Below are 20,815 nucleotides of genomic sequence, written 5' to 3'. Positions count from 1 at the left end.
GACACAGAGTGCGTTATTAGTAATAGTAATTAGTAATTACGGCCTTAATTAACATCATCACCACCACAACTGCCCCGACACACACAGTACAATATGTGGGGGCCAACCCCATAACCCCTATAGCCCATAACCCCTTATAACCCCCATAACCCCACAACCCCAAACCCCAATAACCCCATACCCCCATAACCCCATAAATAACCCCATAACCCCATAAATAACCCCATAACCCCATAACCCACAACCCCATCACCTAATAGCCCCTATAACCCCATACCCCATTACCTGCTATCAGTCACCGCCGTCCCCGTGTCCCCGTGCTCTCGGTGCATACACAGAGCGATATGATGCCGGGGTGAGCGGGCAGAACCTCCTGGTGTGCGCGTTGTCCCGCGTGGCGCCGCACTGCGGACACACGTAGCGCCGCAGGATGGGGCACAGCACGCGGCCACGCGCGTCCTTCAGAGCGTGGCTGCTCCACACCGCGCGGGACTCCCCGTTACGGCGGCAGAACGGGCAGAACGGGGACGGGAAACGGGGGCGGGCTGATAAGGGGGGGCGGGCCGACAGGGGGCGCTGTGGTGGTGCGATAGTGGGTCGTGATAGTGAGAAGGAGGGCCTTGGTGGTGATAGGGGGGGACATGGTGATAAGGGGGGATGGGGGCATGGGGGGGGTCCTGCTGATAAGGGAGGTCCTGCTGATGCTGTGCTGAGCCGTGGTGACACCGACACACCTGGGGACACACACAGACATGGTGGAACATGGCAAATGGCGACCAGGGATGGGGACACCCCCCCCAATATGGTGACCCCAGTGGCAATGACCCCAGTTGACCCCCATTATGTTGACCCCCCCATTATGGCGACCCCCCCCCCCCCATGACAGTGACCCCAGTAATGGTGGCCCCAGGTGACCCCCCCAATACGGTGACACCCCCATGATGGCGACCCCAGTGACACTGACCCCAAGTGACCCCCCGGTCACATTGCCCCCCCCTGCCGTTGCCCCCCCCCCCATTCCCATACCTGCCGTCCCGGTTTGGTCCGCTCGGTTCTGTCCCGTCCCGGCTCGGTCCGTTTCGTTCTGTCCTGTCCCAGTTTGGTCCGTTCCGTTCAGTCCAGTCCTATGGTTCCGTTCCCGCAGCAGAGCCCTCAGCAGGGCCGGCAGCCCCATGGAGTCGCACCACGGCTCCCATATAGGGCCGTGATCCCTTATAGGGCCCTGATCCCATATAGGGCCGTGATCCCTTATAGGGCTCTGATCCCATAGGGGGCCCTGATCCCATATAGGGCTGTGATCCCTTATAGGGCCATGCTTCCATAGCCGTCCATGCTCCCCTATAGGGCCGTGCTCCCGTTGCCGTCCGTGCTCCATTCCCCCCCCAGCCCTGTCCCCCACCTCCTTTATCCCCCGACCCCCCCTTTATCGCCCCCCATTGGACCCTCCTCGTCTGCCCTGTGGGGCGGCGGCGTCTGGGGCTGCTGCCGTGTGGGGTCGGTGGTGCTGCTGTGGGGTGGGGCTGGCACCGGGGGAGCGTTGGGTGGGGGGCACCTCATGGGGGCACGGGGGGGCCCGGCGGGGGCTGATGGGCCCCTTTGGGGTCCCATTGTAAGAAGTTTGTAAACGTTTGTTCATTGTGTGGGGTGTCACAGTTTGTAAACGTTTGTTCATTGTGTGGGGTGTCACAGTTTGTCAATGTTTGGGGGGATGTTGCTGGGGGTGGGGGCTGTGCGGGACCGGGGTCGAGCGGGCTGCCGGGTTTTGTAACCGCCCCTCGGCTCCCGCTTTCTCGCTTTTTTTTTCGCGGCTCCTGCCCTCCCCGCTCCTGGTTACGCCGCTCCGCCCCCACCGGCTCCGGATTGGACGAGCTCGGGACGGGGAACGAAGGCACCTGGCGACGGGGAAACTGCTCCTCAAACCCTTCACCGACGAACCTAAAATAAGGGCACAAGCAAACCGGTTAACCCCTAGTAATCTTTGTGCACGAAGGCCGAACGAAGACCCACGGGGTGGGTAAGTATAGGCCGGTGAAGCCGTTCGGTTGGGTTGGGTTCCCCGGGGCACAACGACTGAGACGTCCAATTGCGGGCGAAGCGAGTGCGGACCCGTCGGTAGTGCGGTTCCCACATCCCGCGAGGGACCGGGCCACGAAAACGGGGAAGCGTGTGTGTGTGTGTGTGCGTGTGTGTGTGTGAGCGTGTGTGTGTGTGTGTGCGTGTGTGTGCGTGTGTGTGCGTGTGTGTGCGTGTGTGCGTGTGTGTGCGTGTGTGTGCGTGTGTGTGTGTGTGCGTGTGTGTGCGTGTGTGTGCGTGTGTGCGTGTGTGTGCGTGTGTGTGTGTGTGAGCGTGTGTGTGTGCGTGTGTGCGTGTGTGCGTGTGTGTGTGCGTGTGTGCGTGTGTGTGTGTGTGTGTGTGTGATGGTGCTGCAGGAAGATGGGACAGAAGAAGAGTAAGCCTTCTGGTCCCATGGGTGGGGGAACTAGTGGTGAGGTTATAGGTATACCCTGTATTCCCCAGACAGTCCATTGGGACTCATGATTAAGAATTGGAATGATTCCCCTTCTAGGCGGGGAAAAAGTAAAGTTAAAATGATTCATTATTGTGTAGAAGTATGGGGCAATAAGGCCATAAAAGGGGAGAGTGTATGTTGGCCCCTTTTTGGCTTCTCTAAGGACTGGGTATGTCAGGCCCTTATCCTCTGTGTAAATGCTAAGGAGTCTTTTAGTTCAGAGGAAAGTGAGTCTGCCCACCTCTGGATAGCCTCAGAGCCGAGGAGGCATTTATATCACCTAAAAGAAAAAGGAGGGCGGGAGGAGAAGGGATTTAGAAGTCCCAGTGTCACCACCGCCCTACATAACCCCACCTGAACCCACGGCCCCGTCTGCCAGGGGGCCGGGAGCACAGACCCGACCTTCCCCTCTCTCCTTTACCCGCACTCTCCCCGCGGCGCCGGTCCGCCGCCGGTCCGGTCCGCTTCCGGGTCCAGGCCGTCCTGATGGGTCGCCGGGCGGCTTGGGTCCCGTGCGGGCGGGGCGGTCCGAGCTGCTTTTATTCTCCCAAGCACAGCGGCCACCAGGCGCCGTGTTACGAAGGGAAACCCCAAAATCAGTAGCTATGAGGGTGTTACGGAGGTTCCACGTTACATTGGGGTACTCAGGCCTTAGTGGATCAGTTTGCCAATAATTCTATGTGTACAGGGGTATATAACATAGCAAAGGGGATTGTTAATGGACATATGACTTGCTGGAGGGTGAATGCAAAGAATATGAGAAAAAGAATCCCAGGAGGGCGAGAATTGGCTTATCGACCCTTCGCAAGGATCCAGTTGGACTTTACTGAACTCCCTAAAACTGGGAGATATAAATATTTATTAGTGATTGTAGACCATCTTACAAACTATGTTGAGGCATTCCCTACGGCAAGGGCTACAGCACAAACAGTAGTGAAGGTACTATTAGAAAATATAATTCCTCGATATGGAATTAGAGAAGCAATAGATTCTGACAGGGGAGCTCATTTTGTGTCAAAGGTTACACGTGACACAATGAAAATTCTAAGGATTAAATGGGAATATCATACTCCTTGGCACCCTCAGAGCTCTGGTAAAGTAGAACGAATGAATGGGGAAATTAAAAAACAACTTAGAAAATTAATGATAGGAACTAAGACATCTTGGATAAAATGCTTGCTGTTAGCTCTGTTAAATATATGTGTGAAGCCCAGAACTGATCTGGGAATTTCACCTTTTGAAATGCTGTATGGTATGCCCTATAATCTTGAAATACCTCTTGGTCACCCCCATTTACAAGATGATCAATTAAAATCTTATACAATTAATGAGTGGGTGCAAGGAACTACAAGAAGGATCTGATTGCACAGCAGTCCCCATTGGAGATAGCAATCCATAGGATACAGCCGGGGGATGGGGTCCTAATAAAAACTTGGAAAGAAGCTACACTAACACCACAAGGGGAAGGTCCCTATGTTGTTTTATTTACTGCAGAAACAGCTATTCGAACCGCAGAGAGAGGATGGACTCATGCCAGCCGTGTTAAAGGACCCATCGGTGACGAGAAGTGGGAGGTAGCTCCCGGGAGTGACGACCTGAAACTCACAATGCGACAAGCCCAATGGGTATTCCAGGTAAAGGCTTCCCCTGAAGAACACTACTGCTGCTGAGAAGAACTAAAAAAACCCCTCGTAGCTGGTTGCAACCCAGTTGACGAGTGAGGCAGAGGAGTGAATTGTGGGGAAAGATGGGCCTTAGGGGTATCCATTGGTACTTGGGGATTCTCACAGTGATCACATTTTGTATAGCAGCACAACGCCACCCACACCAAGCTTCCTTACATCCCTGTGTGACCTGGTACCTATACAGCCCAGTCTAAACCAAAAGGGTTACTATTTTTGCCTAAGCTCAAACCTAGGGAGGGGATACTGTAACCACCCAGGCTCATATTACTGTGCCTATTAGGGATGTGCAACTATTGCCTCAAATTGGGCACCTGGGGCTGGGCAGGATAAATATCTACAAGTAGGGCATGGACCCTATGGGTGCATACCTCCTAACTGAAACCCACAGTTGGGAAGATGGGCTGTGTGGGGATTAAAGACAGAGAGAGAGAGAGAAACATCTGCCAGCAACAATGGATAAATGTAACGAATCCAGATAACCCAGTGTGGCTGTTAGGGAAAATATGGGGTGTAAGTGACTTGCGGAATCAAACTCTATAACACATAGATGGGTTATAAAGCAGGTATGTTTATTCCAGTGCTGGGTGCAAGGGGGATAGCTCCACCAAACTTGCACATGGACTTGTAAAATCGTGACACAGATATAGGTACATCTCATACATAGTCAGTGATTTCTCGGAATTCTGATACATATTCAATAGTTGTTTAGCATGCAGACCCCCTCTTGTTCTTATCAGGGGGATGCAACTCCTCTTCTGGTATTTACAACATCTATTCTCCTCCTTGCCTGATGACTTCCGTGAGGTCTCACTCCTTATCTGCATCCTTCCTGCTCTCCCAGGCCCCTTGTTTCCCTGTGCGGAAGGGAGAGAATAGTGTTGTGAAGGAATCCCTGGCTTTAATTGCATCCTGCGACCTTGTGGCTGAAGGGATGCTCAGTAGCAGTTGCTTTGTCCTGTGTTCATTTGCAGATTTGACTAGAGGAGTTGATCCAGCTTCCTCTCTGAGATCTGGAACTGAAACTCTGTCGGATCGCGCAGGTACGTCATAGCTTTGAAATTCTTTAGAGAGCTTTTGCTGCCCGTTTCAGTGCCATTTCATGGCACAGTCCCCTGTACGCTCTGCTACTCAGTTGATGCTGTAGTGTGTGACTGAAACTTTTCATGGGTCTTTGGTTGCAGAAGTGCCCCCAGTGTGGGCCCTGCCCGGTCATCGGTTTCCTCCTGTGCTGGAGCCCAGCTGGAATCCCAGCAGTGAGTACTCTGTCTTCACTGACTTGGCTGACTCGCCGCTGATCTTCAAAACTTCATGCACGTGATATTTAACTTCATACATTCTGTTAAGGTCCGGAAAGAGAAGAGGATGAATACAAACGAGGAAAATACTCTCAGGGCTCATCCCGTCTCCTGAAGTGACTGCTGAAGGAAATGGAGAAGGCAGAGCATGGTGGGTATACTTCAGTCTGTTCACTGTGGGACCTGGGAAGCTGAGGTGTGATATGCAGGTGTGGGCAGGCTGTAGCCTGCACAGCAGGAAGGGATGGGTCAGAGCCGTGCTGCAGCCGTGTTCCATGTATCACCTTGCAGGTGCTGTCAAGCACCAGAGCTGGTCTGCTGCCAGATGGTCTGCATCCAGCCAAGACCCAGAGGCAGCTGCTCCCCCAGCACAACCATTACTTGTCAGAGCTGCTTTGTGCAGTCGTTGGCACCCAGATGGCAGCAAGTGGCAAGCGCTGTGCTTCTGTTCATCCAAAGCCCTCCGTGCAGCTGAGCAAGTTCAAGGCAGGAGGAGCATCCTGAGCAGGGTTGGCTGCCTTTGCTAATGCTGGAAATGAGGTGGAGATGCTAATTCTGAAGGCTTGGACTGTGTGTTAGAGCTTGGATTTCAGCCTGCAGCTACCTGGCTGTGACGGGCTGGTGACAGCACAGAATGTGAGGGCCTTGCACAGGAGCTGATTCCTCAAGAGGTGTGAGGGAGTCAGCATTGTCCAATAGCTGGGAGGGCCCAAAATGCCCTTGGGTAACAGAGGGGCTCACAGTGTACTGGGGGGGGGGCCTGGACTTTACCTGAGCTCGGGATTGGAGAAGCTCAGTTTTTGATGAGGGCACGTGACATCCCAATCCTACTGCCCTGCTTTCTTTCTAAAGGAACGGACCAACAAAGTGAGTGGGATGCACTCCAGGAAGGTGGATATCCCACACTGCCAGTCCCGGATGCACTCCAGGAAGGTGGATATCCCACACAGCCCATCCCGGACAGAGGAATGCAGGCAGCACCAACCAGCATGCCAGGTAATTTCTGTCCCATGATCATACGGTGTCACAAACCAGAGTCACTGCGTGCCTGCAGGCTCTTGCTGCCAGCTCTTGCACACCAGGTCAGCAGCCAGACCTGAGCGTGTGAGCATAGAGCACATGTAAAAGAAGCAGGAGTGTTTCTCCCCTGGGCTGGCTCTGGCTGTGCCCTGTGCTGGCTGAAGCCTGACCTTCAGCCTGGGGGGCGTCCCACAGGAGAGCTCAGGACACGCATGCCGGGAAAAGCGTGAGGGATTCTGCTCTGTAGCTCTCCCCACAGACCAAGCCCAGACCCCAGAGTACAGCCCCAGCTCTCGGCCCAGAGGAGGACACGGGTAGTGCCTCTGCAGCCTCTTCGTACCCAACGAGAGGTGGAAGCAATCCTTCTTGTCCTCCGGTGCTTCGGCACCAGAGACGGAGGCACCCACTGACAAAATGACCTCTTGGGTCCATGAAGCACACTGAGAGATTATCTGTAGCGCAGCTGAAGGTAACGTGGGACATTGTCTCATTTCTTCCAGGGATGAACACAGGCAAAAGCACAGAGGCTGTTCCCCCCCACATGTAGCGATCCTCCACCTTTGCGTTGGTCTGGAGTCATTAGAGACATGATATTGGAGGGACCGTGTCAAGCTGTGTTTCAGCTCGCTTGCCTGCTGATAGACGATCAGCAGGGAGCTGCTCGGTGGGAAGTGCATCATTGGAAATTGTTACAGCAGGCTGGTAAGACTGTGACTGACTATGGGAAACGATCTGAAGCTTCTTAGCAAATCATTCAATGGATTTTCACTGAGGATACTCATATGACACTAGACACTTCTAATCTTGTGCGGTTGTTACTAACACCACCAGAATACGTTGTTGGTCTCATCTCAAGGCAGAAAATAGCATCCAGCCTTTATAGTAACTGTGTTTGTGTGTTTCTTTCCTAGTGGAATTGCTTTGTAACTTGCGGTGTTATAAATAATATTAGTAATGGTTTGACATAGTGTGTGATTTTCAGTGTTACCAATGCAGTCTCAAGAATTAGAATTTTAGGCATTATCCATAGATCAAATGTGTGTTAAAGAAAGGATTTGATGTAATCAGTGCTGTAATCTATGGGAATAGCTCTTTTAGTATGTTAGTACTGCTCACTCATGATGTTATTAGCCTATTAATTAGCTTTTCTTAATTTGCAAAGACAAAACCTGGAAAGGAATCCCAGGCAAAGGGATGACCCTGTATCGTAGAATGGATACGTTTCTTACACCCAACTAATTGGGATTTTAAAAATATGACCATGCATCACTTGAGACAAAAGTGCATACTAATAGAACTAAATTTGATAGTTTATTCTGTTTTCCAGGCAGCTGTTCCACTTGGGCTCTGTATCACGCACTGGCCATGCGGATATGGTGTACAACTGGAAGAAATCCTTCAGACCCTGAATGCAGGAGAGAATCTGTGATGGGTGAGAGAGGAAAGGTGCACTTTGAAGCAGGGAAGGCCCTGCTGGCACCGCCTGTCGCAACCACCACCAACACGGTTTGCTGTTTCTCAAGGGTCAATAAATAATAATGCCCCTAGTGATACTCCAGCACATTTGTCCTCTAAAACTGGTTCTATCTGACATGCAACTTCATAAAGTTCAATTATCAATTATTAGCTCAAAGGCATGGTTATGAGCATCCTAAAAGCATTTGTTGCACAATAGTTAGTGGCCATTAAAAATCAATATATCAGAGTATATGAAAGTTGAAGACTTTTCCTAACTAGTGACATGTGAACACAATGGGACCCTCATGGATTTATTTCCAGGTTGCAGAAACTTAGGTTGCAGAGCAAACGAGTTTGTTCTTTTTAGTAGGTTTAACAGTAATGTTGTTATGCTGTGTTTGACTTGTCTCTTTTTTCACATCTAGAGTATTGTCAATCGAGGCCTTGATTGAGTTATAATGGTTATGTTATTAATATAAGTAGTGTTGTTATTCTATAGGCAGTAGCTTGCTAATTAATAAAAAAGGGGGGGTCGCCGCGCTCCGACCCCGCAGAGCTCCACTCCATGCGGTACTTTGAAATAGGGATGACGGAATCCGGCCCCGAGCAGCCCTGGTTCTTTGAAGTGGGGTACGTGGATGGCGAAATCTTCGTGCACTACAACAGCTCCGGTCGGAGCTACGTGCCCTGCACCGAGTGGATGAAGGCACCTGGAGCTGTGGATCCCGAGTACTGGGACAGGAACACCCAGAGAGCACTGAGCAATGAGCAGAATAGCTGCGTGAGCCTGGTCAATGCGGCACGGCGCCACAACCAGAGCGGCGGTGAGCACAGCTGGCACCGCGGCTCCATGCTGTGGGATGGGGCTCCATGGTGCATTGCCGCCCGCACCCCCCAGGGCTGGTCCTGCCCGGCGGCACCGTCCCGGGGCTGCCTGTCACAGCCCCACCGAGCTCGACCCTGGGGGACCCCAACCCCATCCCCAGTACAGTGGGTCCCCTGGAGCTGGAGGGGCCCATCAACCCCTGCCTGGCTGTGTTTCAGGGTCTCACACATGGCAGCGGATGTTGGGCTGTGACATCCTCGAGGACGGCACCACCCGGGGCTATCATCAGTATGGCTATGATGGGAGAGACTTCATTGCCTTCGACAAAGACACGATGATGTTTACTGCAGCGGTTCCAGAGGCAGTTCCTACCAAGAGAGCGTGGGAGGAACCTGGTTATGCTGAGAGACGGAAACATTACCTGGAGCAAACCTGTGTGCAGTGGCTGCAGAGACATGTAGAGAACGGGAAGGCAGAGCTGGGGAGGACAGGTGAGGGGGGGCCTGCGGTGTGAGACTGCAGGTGGGGCGGGGGCTCAGCGTGGGGAGCTCAGCCCGGCCCTCACTGCCGCCCACCTTCAGAGCAACCCGAGGTGTGAGTGTGGGGGAAGAAGGCCGACGGGATCCTGACCTTGTCCTGCCACGCTCACGGCTTCTACCCACAGCCTATCGCCGTCAGTTGGATGAAGGACAGCATGGTGCTGGGCCAGGACACCCACTCGGGGGGCATCGTGCCCAACAGCTACGGCACCTACCACACCTTGGTCACCATCGACGCGGTGCCTGGGGACGGGGACAAGTACCAGTGCTGCGTGGAGCACGCCAGCCTGCCCCAACCCAGCCTCTACTCATAGGGTGAGTGAGGGGATGTGGGGCTGGGGGGCTCTGGGCTGCCCCTTCCCCTGCTGACAGCTCTGCCTTCCCCCAGAGCGGTCACAGTCCAGCCTGGTGCCCAACGTGCTGGGGGTGGTTGTCGCCGTTGTGGCCATTGCCATCATGGCTGGCGTTGGATTCATCATCTACAGACGCCATGCAGGTAAAAGTGGAGGGGTGTAGGAGGACAGTGGGGGCGGTGGGGGGATTTGAGGCTCCCTCAGGAGCCCTCAGCCTGGCTATGATGTGAACCTGTGCTGATGCATCTCTCTGTCTGCAGGGAAGAAGGAGAAAGGCTACAACACGGCGCCCAGTGAGTGATGAGGGCAGCGCTGTCCCCCACCTCTGCCCAGTGCCAGGGCAGCATTGAGGTCCCCGCTTTCTCCCAGGGTTCCCCTTCCTGGTGCTTAAAGCTGCTCCATGCCCCACAGCATGAACAGGGCTGGGGCTCATGGCTGTGAGAGTCCTTCCTTGTTTTCTGTCTCCAAGCTTGCTTCCTGAGGTGTTTCTTGTGAGAAGACTCTCAATGATTTATTGAAGTGGCAAGTAATGGGTGCTACTGTGTGACAATCAATATCACTTTTTGGGTATTTGAATATTTGAAAGCACCTTCCTTCAGAGCTGTTTGCCTCCAGAAGAGTGCTCAGGACTGTTTATGAGTGGAAGATCTGGCCCGGGACTAAATAGCTCCAGCTTGGTGTGGGAAAACTGGGTAATGAAGCCATCGTGCCCTGTGAAAAACAGGATGCGGATGGGTATCCCTGCTCCCTCTTATCTGCTGGCAAGGCTCAGAAGATGGGAACAAAGGAATTTCTGCTAAGATCCCAGAGCCAGAAGCTTCCATTCCAAGGAGTGCTGACTCAACTACTTTGGATTCGAGCTGTCACTCCAAAGAGAGCTGACTTGACCACTTTGGACATATAAATAAGTTGGTGCTACCATTGGAAATTGTCATCGTGGTCACCATTAACAGAACAACGCCTGACGACCCACCACGACTGAAGACCAATGACTGAACTACAAACCTCGATGGATCCATGGTGGTGAATATCTCCCTCTTGCTTCCTACAGAGACTCCTTGCTTCTATTTCATATTTTTACTGCATTCCCTTCCCCATCACCCTACACCATAATAGCGTCCGTCCTCCCCTTCCCCATCTCCCTGATAAAGTCTTGTAATAAACTGGTCGGACCAATGTTTGAACCGTTGTTTCTTACTCCCGCACCAGGTATATGTATATCAAAGAACCTTGCCTCCCTCCTACAAACTGGGCTGAGACAATGGCTCTTCTTACCTTACAGGCCAGGAAGGTGGAACCAGCAACTCGAGCACAGCTGCGGTGTGGGGCTGGGGGTTGGAAGGGGTCCCTGTGCTCCTTGTGCTCCTTGTGGTGCTGCACCAGGGCTGGGCTGGGACTCTGCAGGGAGCTGAGGGTTGGGATGTGAACGTGGCCCTATGGGACACCATCTCTTCTTCTTCACACAGGAAGTAACCAAACCGTCTGAGTGCTGTGCTTCAGCCTGCAAGGGGCCAACTGGCCACACGAGCATTTGGGGTCGGTGATGAACACAGCCCCATCCCCTCTACCTCTCACATCTCCCTCTGCTTCCTATGCTGTTATGCTTTTCCTGTGCTGCTTCTTGTGAAATAAAGTGTTGGGCTGTTCTGTGCTCAGCCTGCCTGCATTCTGCTCTGTGCCGTGCTTGGTTTTGGGGTGGATGAGGGGACCTCCCCTCATCCCTCCTCCCCCCACCCCACACTCTTTGCCCATTGCTCCATTTCACACTGCTGCTCTCCTCCTCCCCTTTGCACTCCCTGTGCTATCTGCACCGCTTTGGCATGAAGACGTGACTGGAAAGTTCATCTAGTATTGGGCTGAGCTGTGCTTCCCCCCCATAACCCACAGTGCTGCCACAGCCACATTCTGAGGGCAGACACCCAGCTTCCATAACCAACCATGCACTGAGGCTGAGCTGCCCACACCCCACATCCCAACCTGCTCCTCTACAAAACATCTCCACTTTATTCCATACAAATCCCAGAGCATCCCACTCTTCCCATCCTGCAGCGGGGAGCGGAGACAGCCACAGCTCCCCATGTCCCATCGCATCCCACTCCAGCTGCCCTGTGGTCCTCAGTGTGCAGCAGCCAGCTGTAGGGTCCACCGCGGGTCCTCAGTTCGGTGGGTGTCCCCATCTCAGCCATGGTGTCATGCTCCAGCACCACAACATGGTCTGCCTTCTCCAGCATCTGGGGTTGATGGCGGATGAGCAGCATTGACTGGTCCCCCCTGTTGGGTATTGGGTAGGTTTGTGGCGTGGCATTAAGCTGGTACATTCGGTGTTACACGCTGTGTGTGAGTCCCGTCTGATCCCATGTGCGGAGGCACGGTACTTTCACACAGCAGCCTTGATTTGTCGCCGGATCGGGAGGCGACAGCCTTCATGTCAGAAATGTGGACAAATGCTTCTATTGTCTGAACCATCTCTTGGCCCTCAGCACAATGATGCGCTGCCTTTCCAACCCTTCACAGCACTGCTAGGTGCCAAGTGCTGTGCTTTAAGTCTGTTGTACGATGAGTGGCAGCAGAGACTTTCCAAGTGAAATGCTTCATGCTGTAGATAAACCACAACAACAAATACAGCTGGGTTAATGTGGTCGTCTTCCTGTGGCATATTAGTTGAAGCAAAAAAGAAAATCCCCATCCCTTCTTGCTGGTGCTCTTGGCCACCCCCAGGAAGGGCTGAAAACCACTTCCAGGTCCTTTCCTTAGAGCCTTTGATGCAGAGGGTCCCCACAGATTCCATTCCAAGATCTCCCTAAGCCTCCCTGTTTCCTACAGCTGTAGGCACTGATCCTAAAACAGCTGGGCTCTGTTTCCAGCCTGTGGGACCCCAGGAGTTCCTCACACCATCTTCTGCAAAGCCAGAGCTGTCCACAGTCCCCCACAACCACTCTTCCCACTACATACGTCAGGGTGCGGATGCAGTGTGCTGAGTCCCGGATATCCCACACTTTGATGTACGACGTGGACACAGTGAACACCAACCCCGTGTGGCTGCAGTACTTGATGGAAACGACATTATTTGAGTGACCCTTGAGGGAAGCAATTTCCTGACCCGTCACCAAGTTCCACATCTTACAGCTCCGGTCTGTAGGAAGAAGAACGTGACTGAGAGAGTTGGGCTGGGGAGTTCCTCCGTGGCGTGGAGGCACCGACTCCTTCCCAAGCGCTGCCTCCCACCACCCACAGCTCCTCTCCAGGGCAATGGAGCCAGCCTGCTCCAGCACCTGGACATCAGAAGGCAGGGATAGGGGAGCAGCCCAGAAGGAGCCATCCCTGCCATGCACCCCAATTCCCCACGCCAGCCTGGGGAGATCTATGAGAATAGCGCATAAAAAGCCAGCAGCCCCCACACCTGTTCTGTCCAACATATACCTTTTTAGGCAGTGAAAAGCAGTTCATCGGTGGCATCCAGGCAGAGCACAGGCTTGGTGTGTCCTTCTGCCACAGAGACGCACTGCAGTGGGGCTGTCCGGGCATTCTTGGTGCCACCCACTGGATTAATGATGCCCCCTGCATGGGAAAGAAAGAAGGTGGGGTAGGTATGTGGAAAGGCACAGCACTGTAAGGTCCTACAGGCATGGGAAAGCACGAGCTGCCTCACCCCCAAGCATCTTCCACTTCCTGGTAGGGCAATGGGCCCCTCCATCTGAACTCAGGCATATCTGAGCAATCATCTTCATGGAAAACCTTGGCATCTCCCCACTAGCAGCCCCTGCCTAACGGCTCTGCCCAGGTGACACAGACTGTGAGACATGATGCTCACGGCCTCTGCTCTGAGCCAGGAAACTCAGCTCATTGGACCTCAGCTCAGTTGAGGACAAACTGCACTTTCTCCATTCTGAAGCTCTGCCAGGAACGCTTCATTAGACCAATTTCATGGCAGTTCCTTCAAGCTGCCAGCCAGCCCGTGGTTGGCAAAGTTTGGAAACGGAGCTGTACTCCTTTTAAAACCAAAAGGATGACAGGGGGCAGCACTGGCATTTGCACCCAGCACCCTGTGCCCGATGCTGGCTCAGAGGATCCATCCTCACCAAACCTTCTTCCAAGGGACGCCCTGCAGGCACCTCATCCCTCCGGCCACAGCATCTGCCAATCACTTCCACATCAGAGTGTTCAGAACACTGAGGTCCAGCAGCCCCACTGCTGCAGTCCTGAGCTATGTGGACACCAGCAGCTCTTTCCTGCTGGCATTCCAAGCGCTGCCTGGGGCTCTGAGCTATGCTAAATCTTTTCCTATGAGTAGGCAAAACAAGGCAGGAGGCTGGAGAAGGGCAGGCCCAGGGCTGCATGAGGTCTGCATTAGTCAGGAGGGTGAAGGTAAGCTCATTAATTCGGGTTTCGAAGTCACCCGCGTGCGATCTCCTTCTCAATTAGCAGCTTTGCTCACACATTCAGCAGCTCTCCTCTGACCCCTAGTGTTGCTACTGGTCTCGAAGTGACACCGAGACCAAAGGGAAATCCCGGCTCCCCAGGGTGAGATGCGATCAGAGCAAACAGCTCAAGGCGACAAAGCACACACGCGCCTGGAGCTGTGTATCCAGTGGTTGCTGAGAGCAGAGCACCCATCAGCACCAGAGGTGCTCCTAAAGGGCAATGAGAAGGTTGTCCTTGCACTGGGACAAACTCAGGAGCACATTCACCCCGAGGCTGAGCTCTGCACAGCAGTGACTTGGCTTCTGGGGCAGAGAACTCTGCTCACACAGGACCCAGCACTGCAGAGATACAGCCAAGAGTGGGGAATGCCTGCACGTATTTCCCTGGAAGATGCTTGCAAGAAAAACACACTGACAGTGCCCAGTGTTGCTCACCCCAGCATTACAGTCCTGCTGGAGAGCCAGGGATGGGACAGGACATGCTGACAAGAAATGACACAGAGTGTGTGATGAGGACCTCAATCTGCTTATTATGTGGATAATGCGGAGAGGTCTGGCTGACGGAGCTTCTCACTGTGTGAGTCGGTGAGCATTAGAGAAAGCCAGCATGGAGTTCTGTGAGCTTTGGCAGGGGACGAAGAGGCGCAGAAGCTGCTACCCACCCTTGGTGCTCTTAGAAAGTTAACTGAGAGAATTGGAAGGGAGACCATCAGCTGACCAAATGGACACCAATAGGTCAGGTCCTGATCAGACCCGACGGAGGGCCATGGCTCCCAGACCCTATGCCACTCCTTGTCAAGGGCAGGAAACACGTCTGTGTCGGGACCCCAAGTGGGCCCTGCTGGCTGCCGGCACATTGGGTTAAGCCGGCACCAAATGACGAGCCATCCTGTGCACCGTGAGGATCTGAACATCTCAGCACCAGTTTTGGTCAACAACTCCTTGGTTAATGTCTCCAGTGCAGCCAGTGATTTGACGTCAGCACTGGGCAGCGGCTGCTGGTAACGGCACATGAGACAGCGTTGCTCCCAATGTGCCTGAAGGTCCGAACTGGGAATCCAGCCTTCATGCCGGACTGATAGTTCGTGAGAGGGGGAGACCTTGTTCCTGGATAGTCCCCCAGTGGTGGACATTCAGAACGATTCTGCACAGCCAATATGTTTTTGTCTTCTTATTTGGTTATGGAGTGTGACATTATAATGCACACTGGACAGAACTGGAATGCCACGAAGATTCTGTACAATAGTGTTACATTGAACTTGGAGAAGTTGTATCTCCATTGTGTACTGTGCTGTTATCTTGAACTTGAATGCACTGTTCTGTACAAGTTGACTAAGTGTTGCCATACAGCATTTCACAATTTTTAGGCAGATTGCTGTTGTGTGCTTTCAGGTTTGTAGTCACTGCAGCTGCATCTCTTTGGTATGTTATTATGACAGTTTCATTGTTTTTCGCATATGTTTAATGATTGATTCATTTGCGGAATAGCCTTAAATGTGCAAATCACCTTTGGGGTAACAGGGAGTATGCAGGGGAACCTTTACAGGGGCTGCAGATAATAAAGAGGGGGGAGATGTTGGGTATTGGGCAGGTGGTGCCTGCATGCACCAGCAGTGGAGTCATGGAGGTCATGGGTATCTTATAGGGGTGGTCACCTGTACCACTATATAGGGATTGTGGTGCGGCATTAAACTGGAACTTTCAGCGTTACACACTGTGTGTTCTGGTTAGCATTTGGGCTGCTGTGCTAACAAATGTGTCTGGGGTTATCTTGTTTTAAAATGGAAGGGCTCGTAAGGAGCAGAGGGATGTGAGGTATTTCTAGTCCGCTTCATGCTCCCGATTCCAGAACCCTTCCAATTGTGAGGAAACAGAAGTGCTGAGCTGTGTGCGTGTTCCATGGTGCGGAGTCCAGTGACAGTTGGTGCCCGGCTTCTGTGCTGAGCAGCACCGAGGTTGTTAGAAGCATAGGAATCTGGCAGAGAGGAATCTGATGTGAAGGTACTAAAGGTAAAAGGCAGCATTTCTATCAGTACTGGAGGAGGGTAGGAAACTTTGTCCTTAAGTGCTGTTTTTGTTCCCTTTGTCATGCAGTCAATCCAGCAACTAACTTGAGAGCCCGACTTCTCCTCTCTTTAGTTTAGATTTGGGGAAATTCCCTGAAAAAAAAAAAAAAAAAAAATTCCTCGAAAATTCACTAGTGTCTGTGTGAGTAAAAGGTTCCAACCTTTATTGACTATCGGAAATGCTTAGCTCAGAAATGTGCAGCACTTTAATGAAAGAGTTCTGAATCACTTGAATTTGATCTTCTGTCTGGCCTGGTTGCAGGTTTTACTGCATTTGGTACCTTAAAAAAAAAAAAAGCAACAAAACAAATTTAAATATCAAAATATTTGATTTTTACATCAGAAAAGAAAAAAAAAAAATGAACCAACCCAAACCCTTGTTGTGGCTGAGCAGAACGTGCTGCAGCTCCATGCAGTGCTGAGTTACAGTATACAGGCACATGTGTGTGGATTTGTGTATTGATACGCACTGGCATGCTTTTGCTGTACAGGTAATAAAGACGGAGGATGGTTTTTGTGGATTCTTCAAAGGTGAAGAATCCTTGAAGACCAGAAATTCCAACTTACAGAATTTGACATAGGCAAAGTGAGGAGGAAAATTCTTTCTAACCTGTTATAATTAATTAATTCACGGATTCAGTGTTGGTTCGGCCTACAGGAGAAGTGAACTGCAAAGCTTTGAAGATCACTGTATTTGCTGAGGTTGTCCAGGTGGTTGAGCCTGAAGACCTGCAGCGGTCAGACAAATGTGTTGGGGTTACTCACTGCTGTCACTCGTGGTGTTGAAGGAGGGGCTCCATTGGAGGGCTTGCAGCCGTGCAGCCCAGGGACTCCGTGCTGAGTCAGGGTGATGTTACTAGAGTTTGACCAGTGTTGAGGAGGGCAATGTTTTGAAACAACTGCTCCTGAGAGACTGATTGAATGAAGAGAACAAAGCTGGGAAGACGGGTGGGCATTCCTCATTCTTTTCTGCTTTTTGGTGTTTTGCTTAGGGTTCCTTTTCAAAAGAAGATTTCACTGATCAAGACAGTAGAAGACTTTCAGTCCAAGGAAGCACGAGCCAGCTCTTTGAGAAGCACAGGAAGAGCTGCACAGAGATCCCCGAGACCAGAACTGCTTCTGTGCGCTCGTCCAGCATGTCGATTAAAGGAAATGATTGCTATTTCTACTTCTATTCCACTTGTAAAAAGGTCTGCTTGGGTTTTTTCCTTCATTTTTTCTTTCTTTCAGTTCTGAAGTTAAGAGGAATGGGTAGAATAAGTAGAAGTATTACTGGTCTTCAGCAAACTTCATAACTAATTGCATTGTACAATAGAGCAACTCGCTAAAAATGAGCTCAAAGCATGGCCAGTTCTCAGGCTGTACTATTTCATTTTCCTCTCTTGGTTTCCATTGGGTTACAGGGAGACAACTGTCCCTTCAGGCACTGTGAAGCCGCTTTGGGCAATGAAACCATCTGCACGCTGTGGAAGGAGGGCCGCTGCTTCAGGAATGTCTGCAGGTTCAGGCACATGGAGATCAGTGTGAGTGTTGGCTCCTCAGAGTTTATCACCAAACCCACTTCTCATTTCTTTAGGTGGGCTGAATGTGCTTTTGCAGATTAGGTTCATTTGCTTTGAAATGATGATGGTTCCTACGGTTAAGAATAGGGGAGGAAGCAGAGGGAAGAGAGCTCAATGGCATTGGTATATCATAGCAGAATATTCTTGTAGTTGATACCAACAGTGTTCTCTCAACAGATACTAAAGAACCACATCAATCAGACAAGCATTCTGCAAGGTGTGTTAGTTTAACCCCTTCTAAACTGGTGTCCTCACCCACAGAATGCTAGGAAAGCTCAGTGAGCCTGGTGCTCCCAGCCTGCGCACTCTTCAGAGTGGTGTTTGAGTGCTGCTTTGTGGCAGTCTGCTCACTGGCACCATCTGGAGCTCAGTCTCCCTTTGCAGATCTTAGGTCCACGTTACCATCAGCTCTTCTTCCTTTCTGTCTTCAGAAAAAACGCAGCATGATTTCCTGCTACTGGGAGAACCAGCCAGGAGGCTGCCAGAAATCCAACTGTGCCTTCCATCACACCAAGGGACGTTACCTCAATGGGGTTTTCTTTCCACCAAGCCAAAGTGAGTTTGTCTTTTTTAGGTACGAAAGATTAACTCTATTACTCACAGGTGGGTATAGTGTCATAAAGAACGCCAGGTAACGTTCACTTGTGAGCTGATAGATAGGTTCAGAGCTGAACTTTGTGCACTTCTGATACCTCAGTTTTATCTTGCATGCTCAGCTTCTCTCTGCTCCTGTGGCCTTTGCCTTGCAGGTTGTTCTCCTGCATTTAAGCTTTTACTGGGTGTCAGGGAGATGAATGTTGTGTAGGGGGGGATTTCTTTGTTCACAGAGAAGCCATTTGGATGGGCAAGTGGAGACTCAGCATTTATCTGTGTGGGTTTTCAGCCTTGCCTGCCATCTTTGTGCAGTGGATAATCTGATTGAATTCCTACCGCATAACTGAAGAGACTGATTTTTTCTTTGCTTGTACAGACCAGCTTTCTAAGGAGGGAGAAGAAACAAAAACACCTGTCCAGCAACCAGCTGAAGAAAACCATCTTGGATTGCAGATAATTTCCACTACAAAATCTGATGCTGATACAAAACAAGGTATTCCAGGATTAATCAGAAGCACTTGCCAATTAACTCCAAAGCAATTTATTGTACAAACACAACAGAACATAGGGTTGCTGAATGGAATCAGCTATTTCCATGATCTTGTTCCTACCTTGTAACTTCATGTGCCTTTCAGATTAGGAAGGTAAACTCCTTTGTTTACATCATTAGAGCAAGACGAGGACACAGCATGGAGTTTAAGTGCCTGTATGTGCATCTTTTCAACCAGTGGTGAAAGCCACATTTGCTGATAGAGGAATCTAATGTCAGGTGGATGGGATAAAGTAAGGGATAAAGCCTACTTTTAATATCCAGAAGGATGAAAGGAGGGCAGCAGACAGACATCAGGTCCATGGTGCACTTAGCTGTGGGGAGAGCTGACAGGGTTTGTTCTGCATGCTTCTGAGCAGGAGGCAGTTTGCAGAGCTGTGGTCCTCAGCGTGTGCCTCTGTCCCTCAGTCTCATTTACTGCTCTGTGTTCCCAGATGACAGTTTGAATGCTGGAATAAAAACACTTGGATCAGAAGGACCTTCAGGAGCTCCTGCTCATCGGCTCAAATCTCAGATTGTTCGTGTGCCTAAGAAGGAGAATGTGCGGACACTGGTCAGCACTGTGATGCTGCCTGCAAAGCAGGGTAATGATGAGTACCTTTGCTTCCATTTGGTGGCTCCTAAGTGGAATGGATAAATTACAATTGGGACTTACCCTGAGTGCATTACAGTTGCAATATTATTTTGTGTCAGGGCTGTCAAAGTGGTGTCTTTTGGTTGTATTTGTTTTGGGTGGGAAATGGGATGACAAGACAGTAATTCTGTTGGTTTCTGTCAAATAAGCACTTTGTTTTTCTTTGTTTTAGGGGAGGTGCCTGTGAGTCAACTGAATACTGCTGATAAACCTGGAAAACGGAAATCCTCTGTAGGTAAGGGCTGCTTGTGAGCTGCTGTTTGGCTGCCTCCACGTAAATGGGAGGGCACTGCTGAAGCAGGAGGGAGGAAAGTGTGTCGTGGGTCTGTGATGACTCCAAGTGGCACACAAGTGTAGCAGCTGAAAGGTGAATTTGAGAACATACACTTGGAGAAACCAAAGTTTGTGGTTGACTTGTAAAAATCTTTCTCCAAAGGAATTATCTTAGGAATGTTGTTGTTTTCTCTCTGTAGCTGATGTCAGTGGCCTTCCGCTGAAGCGCAGCCTCGTAGAAAGGCTGGGGAAGAAGATCGAGGTTGACAGAGCACCAAGGAGAGGTAAATGGTCATCGGTGTTTGCTGCACAGATTCTCTAGGCTTTCTGCTTATTCTTTCTCAGGAGCGTTGTTGTTGGGAACACGTATATTCTGTAATATTATGACAAATCTGGAAACTTGAGCTCTCGTTGGAATTTCTTGTAATCCTTATGCTTCTCCTTTCTTGATGATGACAGAGAAGGGTGCCAAGCCAGCAGAGGAGATCTGGAAGAAGAGACAACTGGAAGAAGAGAAGCAAAAAGTAGAAGAGGTTCTTACTGAGAAGAGATCTAAGGATAAGCGCAAGAAGAAGAGAATTTTCCCTCCACCTGAGCCTGGTAACGTGAAACTGGAAGAGCCACCGCGTAAAATCAAGCGATTGGAAGAAATGCATATTAAAAGCTTGGAAGAAATCAAGCAGGAGAAAGCCCTGCGGATGCAGCAGATCGCAAAGCCAGCAGGTAACGAGGTGTTTCACTGTCTGCTCTGCTGAAGTGCTTCCCCTGTCAAGCAAATGGAGTTTGCTTAGAATTGCCTGGGCTGTTTCTTACCAAATGCAAAGGCAGGAAGTGCCAGATGTCCATCCATGTGTTTTTCCATTGAATCCGTGGTGTCTGCCTGCTTCATTCTGGAAAATTCATTCGCTGTGAGGTTTTGTAATTCAGTTTCTCCTGTACTTTCTTTCTGCCATGTTTTTTGTGTGGCATGTTCTGTGTGTTGACGCCAAGGTTATCTTCATCTTTGGCGTGTTGCTTGTTTTAATATGTA

The 20,815-nt window shown here is 51.0% G+C and overlaps 1 protein-coding gene, 1 long non-coding RNA gene and 1 pseudogene across 2 annotated transcripts; all 3 read left to right on the top strand.

Moving 5' to 3' along the window:
• The first annotated feature begins 633 nt into the window (after positions 1-633).
• On the top strand, positions 634-7,491 carry LOC146757026 (uncharacterized). The gene is made up of 7 exons (XR_014936971.1): positions 634-2,014; positions 4,004-4,143; positions 5,166-5,234; positions 5,376-5,447; positions 5,539-5,640; positions 6,342-6,485; positions 7,010-7,491. It is a non-coding gene; the product is annotated as an uncharacterized LOC146757026 (long non-coding RNA).
• Positions 7,492-8,487: 996 nt separating this feature from the next.
• On the top strand, positions 8,488-9,646 carry LOC146757025 (class I histocompatibility antigen, F10 alpha chain-like; annotated as a pseudogene).
• A 3,003-nt stretch (positions 9,647-12,649) lies between these two features.
• LOC146757024 (zinc finger CCCH domain-containing protein 11A-like) lies at positions 12,650-20,706 on the top strand. Its single transcript, XM_085523301.1, has 3 exons — positions 12,650-12,718; positions 19,961-20,069; positions 20,245-20,706. Exons 1-3 carry the CDS (start codon positions 12,650-12,652, stop codon positions 20,538-20,540), a joined length of 474 nt encoding a protein of 157 aa, XP_085379427.1. The 3' UTR covers positions 20,541-20,706.
• Positions 20,707-20,815: the final 109 nt, after the last annotated feature.

Source organism: Coturnix japonica, chromosome 24 (assembly GCF_054131305.1).
Source record: "Coturnix japonica strain WE chromosome 24, WE-NBRP24, whole genome shotgun sequence".
In the NCBI taxonomy this organism is placed as follows: domain Eukaryota; kingdom Metazoa; phylum Chordata; class Aves; order Galliformes; family Phasianidae; genus Coturnix; species Coturnix japonica.
Note: the sequence above shows the minus strand (reverse complement) of the source record. Positions and strands in the feature narration are given on the sequence as shown.